Raw genomic sequence first — 22,666 nt, 5'->3', positions numbered from 1 at the left:
GTTCAGAATGGTGTGACAAGACTAGCAAGGGCGAGCCCAACAGACCTGGGCCGGCCGAGGTTGGCCGAGCGGCTCTAGGCGCTACAGTCTGGAACCGCGCGACCGCTACGGTCGTAAGTTCGAATCCTGCCTCGGGCATGGATGTGTGTGCTTTCCTTAGGTTAGTTAGGTTTAAGTAGTTCTAAGTTCTAGGGGACTGATGACCTCAGAAGTTAAGTCCCATACTGCTCAGAGCCATTTCAACCATTTTCTTTAATTAACAATCTGTAAGAGATGGTCATCCACATCTATTTTTTGAAAGCTTCCTACAGTTTTCCTCTGGGTACCGTATCAATGCTGTTGCTAAATTCACAAAGGCAATGCGTAACTCCTTTCCTCCTGCCACAGACTTCTCCGTGATCTGTTGTAAAATAAAGAGGTTATCTGTACAGGATCTGTTCCGTTTGGTTTCCATCAATATGGTGATCAACATTCTGCCTTATTTTGTTGAACACAATTTTGACAAATAGGCGGGTCACCGAGAATTTGATGTTAATTCCTCTGCAATCTATTATTGTATCTTCTAGTCCCCTTCTTGAAAATGGAAACTATATATCATCTTTTACACTGTGGTGTAATTTGTTGACAACAATTATTCATAGGGTTCATTATTCTTTTCTTCAAGTGATGTCCTCCACTTTTCTATAGTTCCACAGGAATATTTGAAGGACCATGGAGATTTGGCAATTTTTCATTTCAGCCAGTGCGCTGTCCACACCCTCTATCGTAATGGTCATATTTCGAATAATTTCTTCAGCCTTACCTTCTTCCTCTTGTGCGCACTGGACTCTGTCTTCAATTAGACGATCTGTATAATGCTTTTTTCATTCCTTTGGAGGAACGAAGTTGTGTACTGCTTTGTTTACTGGTATTGTCTTCATACCATTGAACTGTCCTCCGTATTTCTGTAATTTGTGACCCAACTATTAAATTATCAGTTTTAGTGTATTTATATTCCCACATATTGTTATTTCCTGATTTAATGATGTTCCTTAACTCCTGCGTCATTGCCTAGCAATTATGTCTGTACTGAGTTGATGACGTAGATGACCACTTTTTGTATAAATTATTCTTTTCTCAAACCGTCTTCTTAATATCGTCCGCCACCCACGTTTGTGTACTCTCCTTCTCTCAGTATCCAGTATCTATAGTGCAGTTTTCCTAATTGCTTATGAATGTGAAATCATACCCACCAAGGTGTGGCATACGATTAAATTAAGAGCCTTTTGTTTCCCTAACATATGTAATTGCACCTGATTCCTGTGAAGAATGATGCTTAAGCCTGTACTTGTGTGCTTGTTCGTAGCACCACGATAGAAATTGGCGGCGGTGAGCGGCTGCAGGCCGCGGTGTGGGGTGGCGAGCAGAGCCAGCTGGCCTACGTCTGCAGGAACAACATCTTCTACCTGCCAGAACCCGGCGCCGAGCCGATACAGATCACCACGGATGGCGTGCCCGACGTCATCTTCAATGGAGTGTACGACATCTACAGTGGCGGTAAGCATGAAAATGTTGAGTCCAATTTGACTCTCAGAACGCAGCGCTCGACATGACAGAGTGGAGAACTTGCGGAGTTTTTTCGGAAGAAAATGGGCGTACCCTGCCTACCCTGATTTAGTTTTTCCACAGTACCCGTAATCACTTCAGGCAGATACCAGGATGGCACGTTGGGCAAGGCGGCAAGTATCTCAATATTCAATTGCTCAAAACCACACTGAACTCCTTTTCTTCCAATTCTAATGTCAGTGGTGACTGTGCGAAGCTGAACTACATACAACCTGTGCACTTTGCCTTTGTCTGGGTACGTTCAAATACACCCAACTGCTTTTTCTTCCTCTTCTTCCTTAGCGTTTGTCCCACATGCTGGTAAGGTCCACTGTTTTGGCTCTCTGTCGCCATTTTACCCGATTTATGCCTGATCAGCGTGCAGGCCTGAGACCTTGAGATCTTCGTGCATGGTGTCAAGCAATCTCTGGCTAGGTCGTCCTACTGACCATTTATCATTTACATATTTATGTATTGCTTCTACAGCCTGAACAGATTACGTCCTTAAGGCCCTCTTTTACGTCTGACCATGAACGACATACACAAAAGCATATGGAGTACACGAAATGATTACCTTTATAGATGAACAGCACTAGTGGGTCTGAGATATCAGGTATCAACCCATGATAAAAAAAAGTATGTGGTGTAGCCTCCAGACAGATCATGAATACTGTCCTGGGTATGTAACGCCACGCCTGTTCAACCTGTTCACGTAGTTCTGTAAGAGTTGTTGGTTGACGACTTGCACGAGTTACTTCTCGTCCCATCATACCCAACAAGTGTTCGATAGGAGACAGCCAGTGTCAGTAAATCTACTAATTTTTTTCCGACTGTGTAGTAACACGAATAATAGTGATAAAACAATGAAGGCATTAAGTATGCTACTGAATAGTTTAGCACATTTCAAGCGTTGTTTGGTATTATACGAAGTGAAAGGGATAATGAAAGAGCAGAAGGCTGAAATGAAAGTGACAATGATCGTTGTAAAAGAAGAGAATTCCAACAGAGAACTCTATAGCAAAGGGAGAGGGAAAGGTCATGGGGGAGGGAGAGTTGACGGGTGAGAGCTACAGAAAAGTTTGTGGAAGTGATAGCTGCGGGGATAGAAGGGTGGGTCGTTAGCTGTCTTTTGACGTTTGAAACGATTTTAATTTCTCTAATATTTTCAGGAAGATTGTTCCAAAGTCGGGTTCCTGATACAGAAAATGATTTAGAGAATATAGCAGTGTTGTTTAGTGGTAGAGAGAAGATTTTACTTTCTTGACGAGTATTTCTGTTGTGCTATTCAGATAATGTCAGGGTTGAAAGTAAATATGAGGCAGTGCAATGATTAAGAAGAAAATAGAGCTCACACAGGGTATTATAATCTCTACGCTAATCAGTACATAGCATGATAATTCTGCTGTAACGGCGACCGGAACAGTCGCGGGGTTGAAGTGACGGAAAACGCGGCGGGACCCGCGGAGCGGCCCGCGAACAACTCAATGGGAGAGGACGGACACGACCAACGACGGACCTTACGACAACAACAGAGTCAAGAAAACGTAACTAGACAACCACGTCGACTCGTATACAAAATACGAGAGTAAATACACTTTCTAAGGCTAGGCGATATATCCTGAGACGTACGCAAGGTTAGACTGGCAGGCTGAGCTTTTTCTTTTTTTTTCTTTATTGTTATCTTTAAACCCGTACAAACAGGCAGGCTGACAGCAGCATGTGACGCCGCTCTTCAGCCATAGAATAGACAAAGAAACAACAGAAAGAATACATATAAGTTACATAACGGTGGGTAATAAAACAGTAGACACATAAAGACAAACACGGAGCCGTTCACACTCGACGATAATCCACACTACAAACTGTTGACACGATGCACAAACACTGAAGATGTCGATGGCACAGGTGAACGATGGAGTGCGACGGTGAACACTGAACACTAAACACGACGGCACACACGAGACACTGATGGCGATGATCTCCGGCGCGTGAATGTCCACGCAGTGTGTGCGAGTCTGGGGACCTGCCGAGAGGGGAAGAAGGGTGTGAAGGGGGAGAGGGGAGAACAAAGATGCCAATGGCTGAGGAGATGTGAGGAGGAGTAGAGGGACAGGGGAGGGGAAGCCCGGGGGAGGACTGGGGAGAAATGGTGGAGGGAGGGAAGGGGGAGAGAAGGGAAGGAGGGTGCCTAAAGGAGCAAACACAGGAAGAGGGAAGGAGGATCACAGTTGGTAGGAGGGATAGATGGAGGGGAGGAGGGCATCATCAGGGAGAGGGAGCTGGCGGAAGCCACTTTGGGAGAGGGTAAGGAGGGTGGAGTGATGGAGACCAGGTGGGATGTGGGAATACAGACGCAGCAGCAGGCGGGGGTGGGAGAAGATGGGGGAGACAAGCGGGTGAGGAGGGTCGAGTTTGTGGGAGGTGTACAGGATCCATATCCATTCAAGGAAAAGAAGGAGGTGGGGGAACAGGATCCGCATGGGGGAGGGGAGATGGATGCGATAGGCGAGGCGGAGAGCGTGGCATTCAAGGATCTGAAGGGATTTGTAAAAGGTAGGGGGGGCAGAGATCTAGGCAGGATGGGCGTAACAGAGGATAGGGTGGATGAGAGATTTATAGGTGTGGAGTATGGTGGAGGGGTCCAGACCCCACGTACGGCCGCAGGCTGAGCGAGAGGCAGGTGCTTAAGTATGCTATCGGGGACGCCGCTATTTGCTGCTGCAACCAAGTGTTCCACTGTGGTGCCCTCACTCTAAATGCGGGCCAGGAGGCACGCGCCACTACAGCTTATGGCGCGATGGTGCAGAGACTTAGGGGTCTTCGATGTCCATGACGTCTGGTGGGGATTCAAATTCCGTGGCGCACGGTACCAGATCCCTCCTTCCCCTAAACTTGCATGTAGGAGCAGAAACGCCCCAGACGGTGCCGAGGCGGGCGGCAGTGGGAAGAGGAGCCGGGCTCATCAACCACTATTGGCTGGGAGGAAGGGACGCCTGAGGTATCCATGACAGCTGATCCAGAGTCCAGGGCGAGGGAGGGAGCCGCCGATCCACCCGGAGGCAGAGAGGGCCGGAGGCAGGCCCTCGGCGAGACGGCAGCAGGGGCCTGGGACGGTGACTCGAGGACCACGTCAGTACCTGAAGGAGGTAGGGAAAGAGGCGGTGGCGCGAGTCCCGTGGCGGCACGTGGGCGGAGCTGATTATGATGGCGGCACTCCTACCCCTTCGATGTCTGCACCGACGTCACACGCCGCCCATGGGCCGCAACGACTGTGGTGGGTGTCCAGCCCGCGGGTCCACATGGCTGTGCCAGGGGCATACCACTGCGAGAGCCAGGAGTGGGGGGGGGAGGAGGATGGTATCAGCAAATGGTGTGGGTCTATGGCTGTCGCCCATTAAGGAGCTCTGCCGGACTGCGTCCGTCAATTGGCGTAGTGCGATAGGTGCTCAAAAACAGGGTGAGGTCTGACATGGTTGGAGATGTGTCGACTGCCTTGGTCAACTGTTGTTTAAAAGAGCGGACAAGCCCTTCTGCCACGCCATTGGACGAAGGATGGAAAGGGGGCTACGGATATGTTTGATACTGTTGGCCTGACAGAAGTCATGGAAGGAGGATGCCGTGAATTTGGGACCATTATCAGAGACTAATGTGTGTGGCAGACCCTCAATGGCAAGAAACTGGGCCAGGGCCGTGAGTGTAGCCTCCATGGTGGTGGATGCCATTCAGACAACATATGGGTATTTGGAGTAGACGGGCCCGCAAAATCGATATGGATGTGATCCCAGGGCCGGTGAGGCACAGGCCAGTGTGCAGATGACTGAGGGGGACTCGCCTGGTGACGCACACAGACAGTGCACCCACGGACCAGGCACTCAATATCGCCATCGATGCCGGGCCAATACATATGCCAGCGAGCCAAAACTTTCATACGGGACATACCCCAGTGCCCACAGTGTAACAAACCAAGCACCCGAAGCCGCGCCGCAATTCCGGAGGGATGACCACCCAAGGGGCATCTGACTCCTTGGCCAACAGGAGGACATCATTGACCACGGAAAGCCTGTGGGACAGGAGGCTCTGGGGGCTGAAATTGGACTGCATCTGACGAGTAACGTAGGATGGCCACCCGTGGACCACTTAGTTAACCTGCTGCAAGACAGGGTCGCGGCGGGTAGCCGCAGCAATGTGAGCAGCCATGAGAGGCAGACCATCCAGCACATCCTGGCAGGCAGAATCAATGTGAAAGCAGAGAACCTCCTGTTGGTATAAGGCAGGATCGGGGCCTGCTGGGAGACGTATCAAAGCGTCTGCATGGTGGGTGGTGGGTTTATACTAGATGGTGTAAGCGTAATTACGTAAAAACAATGCCCAGTGCTGGAGACGTTGAGCTGTCCGCTCTGGAAGGTGAGAGTGGGGTCTGAAAAGTGTAACCATGGGTTTATGGTCCATCAGGAGGGTGAACTTTGCGCCAAAGAGATAGGTGTGAAATATTTGGACAGCGAACATGATCGCCAGAGCCTCCTTTTCAATCTGGGAGTAGTTCCGTTGTGCTGGGGTCAATGTCTTAGAGGCATAAGTGATGGGCTGTTCGGAGCCATCGGCATCCTGGTGCACAAGGACGGCTCCAATGCCATATGCCAACGCATCAGCTGCCACAAGCAGGGGCGGTCTGGAGAAAAGGGAGTAAGGCACGGGGCAGACTTCAGCATCGCCATTAAACAGGGGAAAGCCTGGTCACAGGCAGGAATGTACCCCTTTGCGATGCAAGTGATTGAGGGGTTGAGAAATGGAGGCAGCCTGGGGCAAGAACTTCAAGTTATAAGTAATCTTGCCCAAAAACACTTGGAGTTCAGGTAAGTCCTTGGGACGAGGAAGGACCTCAATGGCCGTGACATTATGACCCAAAGGGCAAATGCCATCTTTGCTAAGCCAGTTGAAAAAAACTACATTTTTCCAGTTGACAGCGTAAACCAGTAGACTGCAGAGCGTGAAATAAGGCGCTGGGGTTTTGCAGATGTTTCTGGTGGGAACGACCGGTGACCAAGATGTTATCCAGATAATTAACACAGGCAGGGATAGGCTGTGTAAGCTGCTCCAGGAATTGCTGAAAAATGGCCGGTGCTGAAGAGACACCAAAGGGAAGGCGCTAGTACTTATACAATCCGAAAGGCATGTTGATAACCATGATGTTCTAAGATTCGGCACCCAAGGACATCTGGTGGTATGCCTCAGCCAAGTCGATCTTGGAAAAATACTCTCCCCCAGCAAGCTTGCCAAGAAGGTCTTCCTGTCAGGGAATGGGGTAAGTGTCAACAAGGAACTGAGCATTGACTGTAGCGCCAAAGTCCCCACACAGCCGAAGGGACCCATTGGGCTTCTGTATGACCATCAGTGGTGTCGCCCATGCACTGTAAGTTACAGGCTCCAGCACGCCTGCGGCCCGGACCCGATCAAGTTCCTGCTTGACCGCTGGCTGTAAGGGCACCAGAAGGGGTGGGCCTGGAAAAAGCGAGGCTGTCCATCTGGCTGTAGGGTGATGTGTGCCTGAAAGCCGGAAGCACATCCGAGATCTGGAAGCACAACGACGCAAAAGCGGAGCACAGATCGTCAATGTTCTGAAAGGGAACAGCCATGGAAACGACCTTAACTTCGTCGGAAATTTAAAAGCCAAACAGTTGAAACGCATCCAGGCCAAAAATATTCGAAGCCGACGGATGGTCGACGACAAAGAGGGTAAGGAGCCAGGGAACACGCTTGTACGTTGCCTGGACGACGAATTGGCCACAAAGGGGCATGGAACGATCTCCATAGGCGACCAAACGGCAAGAGGGAGGCGATAACGCAGGAGAGCCCAGCTGGGTATATGTCACCATATTAATCAGGGAGACGGTGGCCCAAGTGTCGACCTGAAAACTGACATCCTCAGCGAAAATTCGGAGCATGAGGAAAAGCTTCTGCGCTGATGGGTCGTCATGTGGGACGACCGACTGCAGAGCATGGACGGTATCTTTAGGCCCAGGAGGGGCAGGACTGAAGCGTGTCGAGCGACGACGACAAACCGATCGGATGTGGCCCTCCTTGTTACACAGCATGAACGTTTCCAGTGGTGGGGACAATCAGTCCATGAATGTGCAGTAAAATACTGTGGGCAAGATGGAAGTGGGCCGCGCGCCAGGCGACGAGGGGCGACTGAAGGCGCCGATGCCATAGAGACGTCGGACAATGAGGAGTCCAGACAGCGCTGATCTCTGTCGGCCAGGCCACGTCGACGTCGCAAGGGCGGAACCCCCCGTGACTCCGCGATCGCCGCCACCTGCGGTCGCGCCATAAGACGCTCGTTAGCCACTTGAGCAATTTGAAAGCAGTGAGCAATGCGGGGAATCTCTTCCAGGGAGGGGTTGTCGAGTTTCAACACCCCAGTACAGACCTCAGAATCGAGAGTCAGCTGAACCACCACATGCCGGATCATGGAGTCCACATACGAAGCCTTACACTGCTCATTGGTGCACGTAAAATCGCATCGACAGATGAGACCCTGCAAGTCCGTGACCCAGGAATGATACAATTGACCTGGCTGTTTGTGGTACTGGTGGAACTCCAGCCGAGAGGCGACCACATGGTAGCGTTGGGAATAATAGTTTGTCAGCAGAAGGCAGATCTCCTGGAAACAGAGAGCTGCAGGATCGGACAACAGTGCCAACTTGCGTAGAGGAAAGAACGTGTCCTGGGAGACCCAAGACAAAAACAACGACTGGTGCAAGGAGTCGTCCGTGACTTGAAAAGCCGTGAAATGTTGTTTCAGCCGATGTAAGTAGGTTTCCAAGTCCTCGTTAGCGTCATTAAAGTGTGGGAACGACGGCAGACGTGGGAAAGCATCGGACACCAAGGACTTTGAAGCTGTTGTGGTAACGCTTCCCGGGCATCGACTTTGTCCATTAGCAACTGCAGCGACTTTTGTAACATGTCTAACTGGAGCTGGAATTGCTGCTGCTGCATGAGCTGCTGCTGTTGCTCCAGCAGACAGACCAACTTCGCCTCCATACCAACAACGACCACCGCTCACCTCGTCGCCAAAATGTTGTAACGGCGATCGGAACAGTCGCGGGGTTGAAGTGACGGAAAATGCGGCGGGATCCGCGGAGCGGCCCGCGAACAACAACACAACGGGAGAGGACGGACACGACCAACGACGGACCTTACGACAACAACAAGAACGAAATAACAGAGTCAAGAAAACCTAACTAGACAACCACGTCCACTCATAAACAAAACACGGAAGTAAATACGCTGTCTAAGGCGAGGTGATATGTCCTGAGACGTACGCAAGGTTAGACTGGCAGGCTGGGCTTACTATTTTTTTTTATTTATTATGATTTCATTCCCCTGCCCCATATGGGCAGGGGAGGGCTGTCAGCGGCACAATCCGCCGCTCTTCAGCCAAGTGATATGACAACTTAAAATAAGAATAAAATGTTGCATACATAAGGCGATAAATGGGAACTTAAAACAGAATAATGGGAGAAAATGGAGGTAAAAAATAGACTAACACAGAGACGTTCATGGAGGACAGTTAAAAAAAAGTCACCAGAAAGTTAAAAAACACAGTTGGCGATTCTTCAGAACTCAGAGAAGACACTGAATGGACATGCACAGGTTAAAAGTCGGCCACAGTAGTAAAAACACTCTGGAACAACACACTTAAAACCCACTTTGAGCACACACGATGAAGAATAAAACTGCCAGGCGGGACCTGCCGAGGGAAAGGGCAGAGAGGATGGAAAATGAGGGGAGAGCATGGGGCAGCAGGGGAAGCGGCGGGATGAGGAGAGGAGGGGCATCAGTGGGTACACGAAGAGGCAGGAGACACGTGGGGCAGGAGATGAAGAGGGAAGACAGGGCAGGAGGGAGTGCAGAGACACTGAAAGCAGGCACAATGAGATGGAGTAGGAGGTGGAAGCCGCTCAGGAGGAGGGAGGGGGAGGAGAGGGAGCCCTGAGGAGGAGGCAGGAAGATGGGGTTACAGTTGGTAGGAAGGGTAGATGTCAGGGCGAAGCTCATCATCCGGGAGGGGCAGATGGTGGAAGCTGCGTTGTGAAAGGAGATAAAGGGTGAGGAGATGGAGAGAGGGTGGGACGCAACGGTAAAGGCGCGGCAACTGGTTGGGGGTGGAGAGGAAGGGAGACACCAGGGGTGGGGGGGATCAAGGCGGTGGTCAATATGTAGTGTGCGGATGTATTCAAGTAGGCTGGGCGAGAGGCAGGCGCTTAAGTACGCTATCGGGGACGCCGCTATTGGCCGCTGCAACCACGTGTTTCATTGTGGCGCCCTCACTCTAAATGCGGGCCAGGAGGCGCGCGCCGCCACAGCTTACGGCGCGATGGTGCAGAGACCTCTAGGGGTCTTTGATGTCCATAACATCTGGCGGGGATTCAAATTACGCGGCTTGCGGTTGCAGAAATTGTTCGTAGGGAGGAGTGATATGGGCGTAATAGCCTACGTCACAGATGTGTTGTCAGTTCCAACCAGCATGCCTCTTACATGAAAGCCCTTCAAGAATAGGTTCACCATAATGAAGGATGGTGAGTATTAATGATTCTACGAGTTTCTTTTCAAGCTCAAAAGAAAACACTTTTCTATATTTCTGTAGTGAATGAAGTGATGCTGACACCTTATTATAGATTGCAGTTGTGTGTCCTGTCTAGTGTAAGCGATAGTCCAGAATTATTCCCAAGTTCTTTGCAGAAAAGAAGAAGTTACTTCTGTGCCATTTACGATTAAAGGGTGAAGAGATTCTTTTAGGTATAATAAGTTTTTTTGTGAGCGACTAAGATAACCTGCGTTTTATATGGGATGATTTTGTAACCTATGTTCTGTGTCCACCCTGATAAAGCAAGGACGTCAAATTGCTGGACAGCTGTACTGAGCTTTGTTGAGGTTGTGCTTAGGTAAAACTGAAGGACGTCAGCGTTAGACGATATTTGTAAGGGGGAATAACGGTCGATACATCATTAACCCATTATGAGAAAAATAATGGGCCCAGTACTCATCCATGTGGGACCCCTAATACTACATTCCTCCATTGCAGTCTTTCGGTTCAATTGTTGGCGGAATGTAATGTATGAATGGAACAACTGCACAGCATTTCACAGAAAAATTTTGACTTTTAAGTTTAGCAAACAGAGCATCGAACTCAACATTGTCAAAAGCTTTGCTAAAATCCAAAAAGCACACAGTAGTCGCCTTTTGTCTGTCCACGGCGTGCTTCAGTTCGTCAATCAATTTTTTAAGAACAGCCGTCATACTGCAATTTTTCTGGAAAACAGACTCGTATTCACGTAGAATGTTATTTGATGTTAAGTAATTTGTTTGCTGACCGCGAACTATGTATTCTAAAGCTTTAGATAAAGCTCAAACCAAAACCAGTCTTTGCCACAGGTGTTGCGTCTGCTCTAAGAACATATTCATGGATGGCTTTCTGCCATCTTGTCTACTACTGGTGCTTCTCCACATTACTTACGAACTTCATAATTGGTTACATGATCGGACAGTGTTAATCCACATGTCTACTTCTTTGTTTCTATGACAGCAGGTCGTTGTTCTACTTCATTTGTCGAAGGCCAGTATTCATCCCGTCCATTGCAACTAAACGGATTCCAAATCGGTGTACTTCCGACTTGAGCCCATTTAGAATCATCTGGTGAAAGGGTAGCCAGTCACAGAACATCATTTGGACCAGGTGCCGCCCAGACGGTTGGAGATTTCTGCGCTGTGATTTCCATCAGAAACAGTAGCTGAGGGTAGGTACTTAAACATACTTATTGTTGGGAGGCCAACGTCGTTGATTCTGGTGGTATCTGGGCCATTTACATCTGTGCTGCGATACTGTATTTTTTATGTTGAGTTGTATACCTACTTCTACAAGGCAGACGTTCCAGTCTTGGACGTGACACTGCAGATCAGTCTTGTAGTCAGAGTCCAAAAGCACATCATCAGCACACATTAACGTCCAGGGTGCAGTTTTCTGCAGATCTCTTGTTACTGTATCCATAATTGTGATGAAGAGGAGAGGCGAGAGAGTAGTTACGTGATGTACTCCTAGAGAAATGTAGAAATACACGGCTATCCATTAAAACTGCAACATAAACAGTGATAGAAATTCACGAAATTTTACTTATTGTACGTATGTAGTGCAGTAGGAAGATTATATAATTATATCTGTAGGGTATTTAGGGTTAAACAGGGTACGAACTTCAGTACACTGGGCTGTCACCTCTGGCAGCAACGACGACTCTGAAACGGCTGGGCGTCCAGTCGAACTGAACTGGGATGGCAGACATGGATACTTGCTGATTTAACTTTGTGCTAGAGGTCGTCAACCTGACCAAATGATTCCGGTCAGTGAGAGATCTGCAGAACGTGCTAGCCATTGTAACAGTCGAACACTCTCTGTCTCGAAATGCACCAGGACAGCACCTTGAACTCAATACCGTCTGCCGTTATCTTGTTGAAAACGCCTAAGAGTATAGAAGATAGGGCACAGCAACCAACCTTAACTCATCAGAAATGTGACACCTGCTGTCGAGGTTACTGTCTATGTGGGCCAGAGATGATCGTCTTGTATACCAAATGGCAGCCAGCAGGCAGGAAAAGGACACTTAGGAGCGGTGATCAGAAACTAAGGTTACAAAGCCTGCCGCGAATTGTGTATAATTTACTTCATACGGTAGTACAGTACAGTACAGGAAATACGTCAGGTTGTTTTTAGAGTGCGTGTCCACGTCGGTTTGGACACACGTCATTTGAATATAACCTCCTGGTAAAAATCATGTACTAGCGTGCTCAGCCACTTTGTAGCCAAGCATTTCGTCTCCTCGTATGAAGCGAATCGTCCGCCTCCTAGGAGCGCCTTCGAGTGAGGGGAAAGATGAAAGTCGCTCCTCCACTCTAGCTGTGTTCAAATCCGTTGATGACATGCTGGTCGACCACTTCAGTCCCTATAGTTGAACCTTTCTCTTCCAGCCACATACTTACGACACCGTTCTGTGACATGCTGATGAGACATTACAGTCTTTCCACGAAACTCTATCAGCTGTCGATGAATTTCAGCCGCGGCTACATATTTCGCCCTGAGTGAATTTCTTCTTGAGACCAGTTTTCAAAACGAGTCGCCATTGGTATGCATCTATAGTCATACTCATAAATTAAGGATAACGCTGATACACAGTGAAACAACGGTCTGGTGGTCGCTTTGCGGTTTTAACTCACCTCGGGGCATGACCATGCGGTGTATTTGACCTGCCGGTCGTCGCACGGTGGCGCTGGCAGCAGTCCACATATGCAGAGGAGTGTTTGTGCATGTCAGAGTACGGTGCAGCGAGTAAGTGTGCAGACGTTTTCAGACGTGCTAATGGTGACTGTGTGCTGAAAATGACTCACAGAACACATATTGATGACGTTATGAGGGGTAGAATACTAGGGTGACTGGAGGCTGTTCAAACAGCAGGTCGTAGCACGGGCCCTCCATGTGTCACAAAGTGTGATCTCAAGATTATGGCAACGATTCCAGCAGACAGGAAACGTGTCCAGGCGCTACAGTACGGGACGTCCACAGAGTACAACACCACAAGAAGACCGATATATCACCATCAGTGCCCGCAGACGGCCACGGAGTACTGCAGGTAGCCTTGCTGCCCACAGACGGCCACGGAGTACTGCAGGTAGCCTTGCTCGGGACCTTACCGCAGCCACTGGAACAGTTGTCTCCAGACACACAATCTACAGACGACTGAACAGACATGCTTTATTCGCCCAGAGACCTGCAAGGTGCATTCCACTGACCCCTGGTCACAGGAGAGCCCGTAAAGCCTGGTGTCAAGAACACAGTACATGGTCATTAGAACAGTGGTCCCAGGTTATGTTCACGGACAAGTCCAGGTATAGTCTGAACAGTGATTCTCGCCGGGTTTTCATCTATCGTGAACCAGGAACCAGATACCAATCCCTTAATGTCCATGAAAGGGACCTGTATGGAGGTCGTGGTTTGATGGTGTAGGATGTGATTATGATGGGTGGACGTACACCCCTGCATGTCATTGACAGAGGAACTGTAACAGGTCAGGTGTATCGGGACGTCATTTTGCACCAGCATGTCCGCCTTTTCAGAGGTGCACTGTGTCCCACCTTCTTCCTGATAGATGATAACGTACGGCCCCACCGAGCTGCCATCGTGGATGAGTGCCTTGAAACAGAAGATATCAGGCGATTGGAGTGACCTGCCTGTTCTCCAGACCTAAAACTCATCGAGCAAGTCTGGGATGCTCTCGGTCGACGTATCGCTGCACGTCTTCAAACCCCTAGGACACTTCCGGAGCTCCGACAGGCATTGGTGCAAGAATGGGAGGCAATACCCCAGCAGCTGCTCGACCACCTGATCCAGAGTATGCCAACCCGTTGTGCGGTCTGTGTACGTGTGCGTGGTGATCATATCCCATATTGATGTCAGGGCAGGTTTTGTAACCTTAGTTTCTGATCACCGCTCCTAAGTGTCCTTGTCCTGCCTGCTGGCTGCCATTTGGTATACAAGACAATCATCTCTGGCCCACATAGACAGTAACCTCGACAGCAGGTGTCACATTTCTGATGAGTTAAGGTTGGTTGCTGTGCCCTATCTTCTATACTCTTAGGCGTTTTCAACAAGATAACGGCAGACGGTATTGAGTTCCAGGTGCTGTCCTGGTGCATTTCGAGACAGAGAGTGTTCGACTGTTACAATGGCTAGCACGTTCTGCAGATCTCTCACTGACCGGAATCATTTGGTCAGGTTGACGACCTCTAGCACAAAGTTAAATCAGCAAGTATCCATGTCTGCCATCCCAGTTCAGTTCGACTGGACGCCCAGCCGTTTCAGAGTCGTCGTTGCTGCCAGAGGTGACAGCCCAGTGTACTGAAGTTCGTACCCTGTTTAACCCTAAATACCCTACAGATATAATTATATAATCTTCCTACCACACTACATACGTACAATAAGTAAAATTTCGTGAATTTCTATCACTGTTTATGTAGCAGTTTTAATGGATAGCAGTGTATTTCGACGTTTCTGTGGGAGTACATCAGGTAACTACTCTCTCGCAGGAAGCAGTGGCTTTTGGAGCTCGTGTGTTTCGGGACGGTTTTCTCAACGTATCACCAATACCGTGGACTTACAGATCTGTGTCGTGTGTGTTCCCTATGTGCCTATGCTATTAGCGCCGATTTTGTGTAGTGCCACGTTGTGTGACACCACATTCTGCAATTATTCTTAATTTATGACCATGAGTGTACTATTAGCGCTGTAGGTGGCGGGTGGTTGAAACTCTGCACAGTTGCGAACCGCTTGTGTCAGAATTATGCCACGTTACTAATTTGTCTGTTACAGACGAAACTCCAGAAATATCGGCCTTGTCACCCTAGTTTCTTATTATAGTTCCAAGCCAATTTTAAGTATGCTCTAATCCGCCCCCATAATGGCGCAATTTTCATAGTCAGCAGTGCATGTCGAGATGTTACTATCGCTCTGGCATGGTTTAACAGACCTATGTATTTTGCCTTACATAGGTTTTGTGCGGTGAAGATCGATCGCTTAAGTATTCTGATAGATTCGAGTTCGCAAATCAACCTGAAAGGACTTATGTTCAGATCGTAGGAAAGGAAAGAAGTTTTAGCTTGAAAATCCCATCAACAGAGAGGTTATGCGAGATGGTGTTCAAAAATTTGCAAAAAACTGCCTTGAAATATTAAAATGTGTACCACGCACGACTGCAAAAGCCTTTTACTTTACAAAATAATTTTTCAGCTTCACTCAGTTTAACAACTTTTTTCGCAAGACCATCCGACGCTCTACAATTACATGTAAATTGAACTGTAATTATCGATCACTTTGGATTGTAATAAAGTCTCTCTGCACGGTGTGCCAGTGAGGTTATGTAAAGAAATTGGTGCCGGAAGAGTAGAGGGGAAAGGGGTGGCAACAGGAAAGCACCTGGCTGCCCTCTACCAATAACGCTGCCAAATCCAAAGCAACATACTGGCCTCTTGAAGGTATGGGACGTTGCATGTTGCCTAGGTTTTCAGGAAGCTAAACTAAAGTACTCCGAGTCGAGGAAGCTAAACTAAAGTATTCCGAGTCAATAAAAATTGAACAGTATACAAAATACAAAAATGCAGTGTAATATTTATCATCGTGTTGCCTCAGAGAAAATGTGAAAATTCGGTGTCATAATGTGAATGCGTGGTATCTGTTCTTTCGGACATGTCCAAATATGAAAGCATGGTCTCTGTTCTCTTGGACATGTCCGGAAGAACAGACAGCACACATTCTTATAACTGATTCGCCTCTATAGGTAATGAATCCACAAGCTTCAGTGCTGATGCGTATTTACGCTACCTCCAACGGGAATCTAAAATTAGCGAACATGGAGGACATGGACTGAGACTGCCGATGGGTAGCGCTAGGTGAGCATGTCGAGATAATCCACACACTGTGTCTCGGTGGCGCAGTGGTTAACACCACTGCATAGTAAGCAGGAGATCCCGGGTTCGAGTCCCGATCAAGCGCACATTTTCACTCGTTGCCGCTGATTCCACATAAAGTTCCGATCGTTAGTTCCTTTCCTTTCTCTATCCTGTACCTTTAGTTCACATAATTACATGTAAAAGTAAGTATTGTGATTCGCCTGAGGAATAGAGTTATTTATACACAACAAATGAACAAATTCAATAAAATTCAAGTTATACGTAGCATATAGCATGGATGATTGTCTTTCTGAGAAAATGTTAAAATTACATGCAGCAACTGGATCTATATGATGTAACTGTAACCGCTAATAATACTCATACTTAAATTAACGCTATTGTACAGGTGAGAGCCCGCCCTGTTAGTCGAGCGGTCTAACGCACGGCTTTCAGAGCGGGAAGGAGCGCCTGGTCCCCGGCACGAATCCGCCCGGCGGACTTGTGCCGAGGTCCGGTGAGCCGGCCAGTCTATGGATGGCTTTTAGGCGGTTTACCATCTGCCTCGGCGAATGCGGGCTTGTTCCCCTTATTCCGCCTCAGCTACACTATGTCGGCGACTGCTCCGCAAACAAGTTCTCCACGTACGCGTACACCACCATTACTCTACCACACAAACATAGGGGCTACACTCGTCTGGTGTGAGACGTTCCCTGGGGGGGGGGGGGGGGGGTCCACCGGGGGACGAACCGCACAATAACCCTGGGTTCGGTGTGGGGCGGCGGAGGGGTGAAGTGGACTGCGGTAGTCGCCGTGGGGTTGTGGACCACTGCAGCTGCGGCGGGGACGGAGCCTCTCCGTCGTTTCTAGGTCCCCGGTTAACATACAGGAACATACAGGTGAAGTAATGGCTTGGACTCCAAAGGAATGAACTCTAAGCTCTACCACAGAGAGAAAAACAACTTAACACAAAAATAACTCGAGTGTTAGAGAAAAAATACGTAATTAAACGGGTGTTACAATCACCTGAAATAGACTTTAATGCTAGGCAAAAAGCTTAGGACTGCAGATTTAGCTACAATGTGTGGTCATTGCAACCCATGTCATGGACTGTCAAAGAGCACTTTCAACACATGACTCATCTACATTTACACCTACATGGTTACTCTGCAAATCACATTTAAGTATCTGGCAGAGGGTTCATCGCACCACCTTCACAATAATTCTCTATTATTTCAACTTCGTACAGCGCTCGGAAAAAACGAACCCCTGTATGTTTCGGTGCGAGCTCTGATTTTCTCTGTTTTATTATGGTGATCGATTCTCCCTATGTAGGATTCCCTCGACGAAATATTTTCGCATTCGGAGGAGAAAGTTGGTGACTGAAATTTCGTGAGAAGATTCCGCTGCAACGATAAACGCCTTGTTTTAATTATGTCCACCCCAAATCCTGTATTATGTCAGAGACACTCTATCCCCTATTTTGCGATAATACAAAAAGTTCTGCCCTTCTTTCAACTTTCTCGATGTACTCCGTCAATCCTGTCTGTTAAGGATCCAAGATCGCGCAGCAGTATTCTGAAAGAGGAGAGAACAAGCTTAGCGTAGGCAGTCTCTTTAATAGATCTGTAACCACTTCTAAGTGTTGTAAGGGGTCCATGACTAAGGAATTTATTGCTAGCGCACTCGAACAGTTATAACTTCGATGGATTGCTCACGCGCTGCCTACGATATGTATGCTACAATAGAATCGCAGACCAGAGGGCAGTGTCGGCAGCAGTAGTAGTAGAAGCTCGCAGTCGGGCGGTTGGGTCAGGTCGCTCGTAGAGCGCAGTTGTCGAGTTGTATAGCTCACAGAGAGCACTTGTGTCCTCTGTGGAATTGGGAAGGCCGGTCGTGGAGAGCGATGGCGGTGCCTGAGCGATGTAGTATCAGGTAAAAGCAAAATATTATTGTTCTTTATTGCTGCGCAGATATGTTAATTGCTACAACTGATTTTTGTTCTATTGTTTTATCAAAATCCCATGTGAATGTTTTCAAAAATCTTTCAATAATAATCTTTCTTATAAAGATAACTTTTTGACAGTCACTCATCTGAATTTAAAGATTTTACTATTTTCTCCTATCCATAGTCATGCCGATTATCGTAAAGAAAAGCAGTTGTTTTTCATACATAACAAAATGTAGTGGCCAGCATTGCACTGGGCTGTGCCAGAAAAATTTCTTATAGGAGCAGATATATACGCGTTATCCGGCGACATAACGACATATTTCAGAAATCATTTTAATGTCATGAAAAGCTTCTCCTGGAAAAAATAAAAAGTGGATTATTGAGCTGAAAGAAGAAATTTATATTATGCTGAAAAGTGGTAAACTTCTAATTAACAGGTAATGACACATCTGCTTAACATGGATGTACTCAAGCTGTCCCTTTCCGAAACATTCAGTCACTGTACTACGCGATACACGACATACTGTCAAATAGAACTACAACAAATACTTAAATAACTACATAAACTTCATCATTATCCTCATCTGCAAAAAAGAAAAAAAAGAACTACATTATTCATTACCATTTTCTTCATATAACTAGAAACCATCATTTATTATCCTCTACAAATATAGTTCATTATGCATTATCTTATTTATCAGCATTATTCATCAGTGTCATCATTTCATATATTACTAAGTTTCTTACTTCTAGCATACTTCATCACTAAAATTAACATGCATAGCTCTGTTCGATGGTCTGCCGCAATTGCGTCATACTCTGAAAGAAAAGCAATTAGTCAAGGTTGCTATAATACGGTGCATATAGTATATTTTGGTAATCTTTGTTAATTCTGATCCATTTACTCTTCATGATAAGGTATTGCATTTTCTTTCCTTCATTCAGATGATGAAATTTCCATTTCATAGTAGACCACTGTGGTTGTTTAATTTATTTCTTTTACACGGTATTGCTTTCTGAAAATGATGAATATGGATTAATATCTAGCATTTAAATCATATACCCATTAAATGAAAACTTGTGTGTAGTGATATGACTAAGCATAAAGCATAGCATGACAGAAAACGTATTAGGTCAAAACCATAGACAATTTTCAAGTGCAGAAATGTACACACAATATCACAATGTAGTAGCAAAAAAAAATGTAGAATAGTCAAGATATTGGGATATCATAAGGCAAAATGTCAAAGTTAACTGGTGTTTGTCATATTTTACAGATTTATATCTTAAAGATAGTGGATACAAAGAAAATTCTACTTTCGATAAGGAAACCATCATATATATATATAAAAAATGGAAAATGTGCACAGTCTGAAATATATTGACAAGAAAAGCGACCTTCTAACCTTACATTGCCGGACACTTGCCAAGAAAAAATATCATCACCAGTAAGTAGTCACATAGATATAAGTGCATAAGTGGTCACATAATATGTAAGTTTATCTGGAAAAATGTGCACGGGCTGAGGTATAACGACAAGAAAAACAACCTGCTAAAATAATCAAAAAGGGGGGGGGGGGACATGGATGAGGCACGTTTACATAAAATGGACATATAGTTAAATGGCATTCGCTGAAGATGTACCACATTTACAGGCGGCACGAGCAGCACAATTAAAAATGGAGTCCACAGTATGGGATGACGACACTGAACATACACTGCACTGATGTGACATACACAGCGAGCACCAAAACGCAACAAAGTAACTGCAGTAGAATTTCAAGGACCTGCCACGGGAGGGGAGGTTGGAGAGGAGGGAGAGGAAAGAGAGATGGGCTTGACAGAGATGGGGGGGCAGGAAGAGGGGGGAGGGGGGAAGGGCAGACCCTGCAGCACATCAAGGGGCAGGAGATGGGGAGGGAGTGCAAGGACTGGGAAAGGCGAAATGAGAAGGCTAGGGGGGAGGAGGGAGGAAACAGCACGAGGGGGCAGAGAGGGAGCCCAAGGGAGGAGGGGAGTGGAAGAGGAGGGTCAGAGTTGGAAGGAATGATAAATATCGAGGCAAAGCACATCACCCGGGATGGAGAAATGGTGGAAGGTCATCTGGGAGAGGAAGTGGAAGGTGTGGAGATTGAGAGAAGAGGGGACACATCGGTAAAGGTGCGGCAGGAGGCGTGTAGTGGAGAGGAATGGGGACCCTAGGGGGTGAGAAGATCGATGTGGTTGGTATAGAGGAAACAGATGTGCTCAAGGAAAAGGAGGACATGTGGGAAGGGGATCAGGTCACAGAGGATCCTTGTGGGGGACAGGAGATGGATACAGATAGTGAGGCGGGAGCACAGGCACTGATGTAAAGAAAAGCCACTCACATACCGCAATACTTTCTCAGTAGGACGATTAAAAAATAAGGCAAAAAAAGTTTCCCGTGTAACTGTTTTGTAGCTACTGAATACCTGAATGCACACACCAGTTTGGTCCTGAACTAAAATATTTAAGTTTCAAATCCTATGTACATGGTCCAGTCACACAAAGGTGACCACAGCCTATGTTTGACATCAATGGGCAATAACCACTCACATGCGGCACGTGGCAGCACCATCAGTTGAGGGAACACGGAGAGTGTCGGGCGGATGCGGAAAATAGTGCAGTCATTGTCATAATGTGGAAATGGAGCAATTTATCTAACGTCCAACACACATGACCATTCGCTTCTGGGCCAGGGGTGCAAGCATTTCCAAAACGGCAAAGTCTGTAAACTGTTCACTGTGCATGACAAAATGGCGCTATCCAAAACCGTCGCCGAGGCAACTGTGGTACGCCACTGGTGGTAGATGACAGGGATGAACAATGACTGCAGAGATGCGTACGTGTGAACAGTCGTGCAATTGTCGAACAACTGACTATCCAGGTGAGCCAAGGCGCTACGAACAGTGCCTTCTCATTGACCATTCAACGAATGTTACTGCAGCTGTGCCTCCATTGCAGGCGCCTGGTTCATGTACCCATGCTGACAGCTGTTTATCGGCCACGAAGGCTGGAGGTGGCACGCCAGTACCACAACTGGACGTCCACTGGGTGGCGACAGGTGGCTTTTCCAGATGAATCACGTTTTATGCTCCAGTGGATAGATGACCGTTGGTGTGTGTGTTTCTTCAACAATCGTCGTAAGAGTCCAGGGCGGAGCAGGGAGCGTTATGGTCTGCAGAATGTTGTCATGGTATTTGCTGAGTAGTCCCATCATTCTGGAAAACACAATGAATCACAACACGAATGAATATATCGTTGGGGACAATGTCCATTCCTACATGCAGCTCGTTTTTCCATGGTACAGTGGCTCTACCAGCAGGACAATGCAACGTGTCACACAGCTCCCAGTGTATGTATGTGGTTCGAAAACAACCAGAATGAATTTACCATACTCTCCAGGCCACCAAACTCCCTGGATTTATACCCAATAGAGAACCTTCGACCAGGCTGTTCGCGGAATGGATCTTCAACCGAGAAATCGAGCGCAGCTGGCCACGGCACATGGCTCCTCTTGCAGACAATATCAGTAATCTTAATATTAAAAACTTTAGTGTCTCACTGCTAGTCCCTAATCTGGTCGCTACCTACTGTCGTAGCCTGTGATGTGACTTGAACCGCTCTGCAAATAAGCTTTCAGATGCAAAGTGGATAACTGAATCAGTGCAGCCCTCCAGTCAGTGGTGGCGGTCTAAGTACAGGGTTATTACAAATGATTGAAGCGATTTCACAGCTCAACAATAACTTTATTATTTGAGATATTATCACAATGCTTTGCACACACATACAAAAACTCAAAAAGTTTTTTTAGGCATTCACAAATGTTCGATATGTGCCCCTTTAGTGATTCGGCAGACATCAAGCCGATAATCAAGTTCCTCCCACACTCCGCGCAGCATGTCTCCATCAATGAGTTCGAAAGCATCGTTGATGCGAGCTCGCAGTTCTGGCACGTTTCTTGGTAGAGGAGGTTTAAACACTGAATCTTTGACATAACCTCACAGAAAGAAATCGCATGGGGTTAAGTCGGGAGAGCGTGGAGGCCATGACATGAATTGCTGATCATGATCTCCACCACGACCGATCCATCGGTTTTCCAATCTCCTGTTCAAGAAATGCCGAACATCATGATGGAAGTGCGGTGGAGCACCATCCTGTTGAAAGATGAAGTCGGCGCTGTCGGTCTCCAGTTGTTGCATGAGCCAATTTTCCAGCATGTCCAGATACACGTGTCCTGTAACGTTTTTTCCCCGAAGAAAAAGGGGCCGAAAACTTTAAACTGTGAGATTGCACAAAACACGTTAACTTTTGGTGAACTGCAAATTTGCTGCACGAATGCGTGAGGATTCTCTACCGCCCAGATTCGCACATTGTGTCTGTTCACTTCACCATTAAGAAAAAATGTTGCTTCATCACTGAAAACAAGTTTCGCACTGAACGCATCCTCTTCCATGAGCTGTTGCAACCACGCCGAAAATTCAAAGCGTTTGACTTTGTCATCGGGTGTCAGGGCTTGTAGCAATTGTAAACGGTAAGGCTTCTGCTTTAGCCTTTTCCGTAAGATTTTCCAAACCGTCGGCTGTGGTACGTTTAGCTCCCTGCTTGCTTTATTCGTCGACT

The 22,666-nt window shown here is 47.3% G+C and overlaps 1 protein-coding gene across 1 annotated transcript in view; it reads left to right on the top strand.

The window, feature by feature from the left end:
• The window catches only part of LOC124798209 (venom dipeptidyl peptidase 4-like), a 301,929-nt gene that overhangs the window by 122,096 nt on the left and 157,167 nt on the right, over window positions 1-22,666 (top strand). The window contains exon 6 of the mRNA XM_047261512.1: window positions 1,346-1,536. Within this exon, the coding sequence (XP_047117468.1) occupies window positions 1,346-1,536 (191 nt within the window). The remainder of the gene's footprint in view (window positions 1-1,345; window positions 1,537-22,666) is intronic.

Source organism: Schistocerca piceifrons, chromosome 5 (assembly GCF_021461385.2).
Source record: "Schistocerca piceifrons isolate TAMUIC-IGC-003096 chromosome 5, iqSchPice1.1, whole genome shotgun sequence".
Classification (NCBI taxonomy): Eukaryota; Metazoa; Arthropoda; class Insecta; order Orthoptera; family Acrididae; genus Schistocerca; species Schistocerca piceifrons.
Note: the sequence above shows the minus strand (reverse complement) of the source record. Positions and strands in the feature narration are given on the sequence as shown.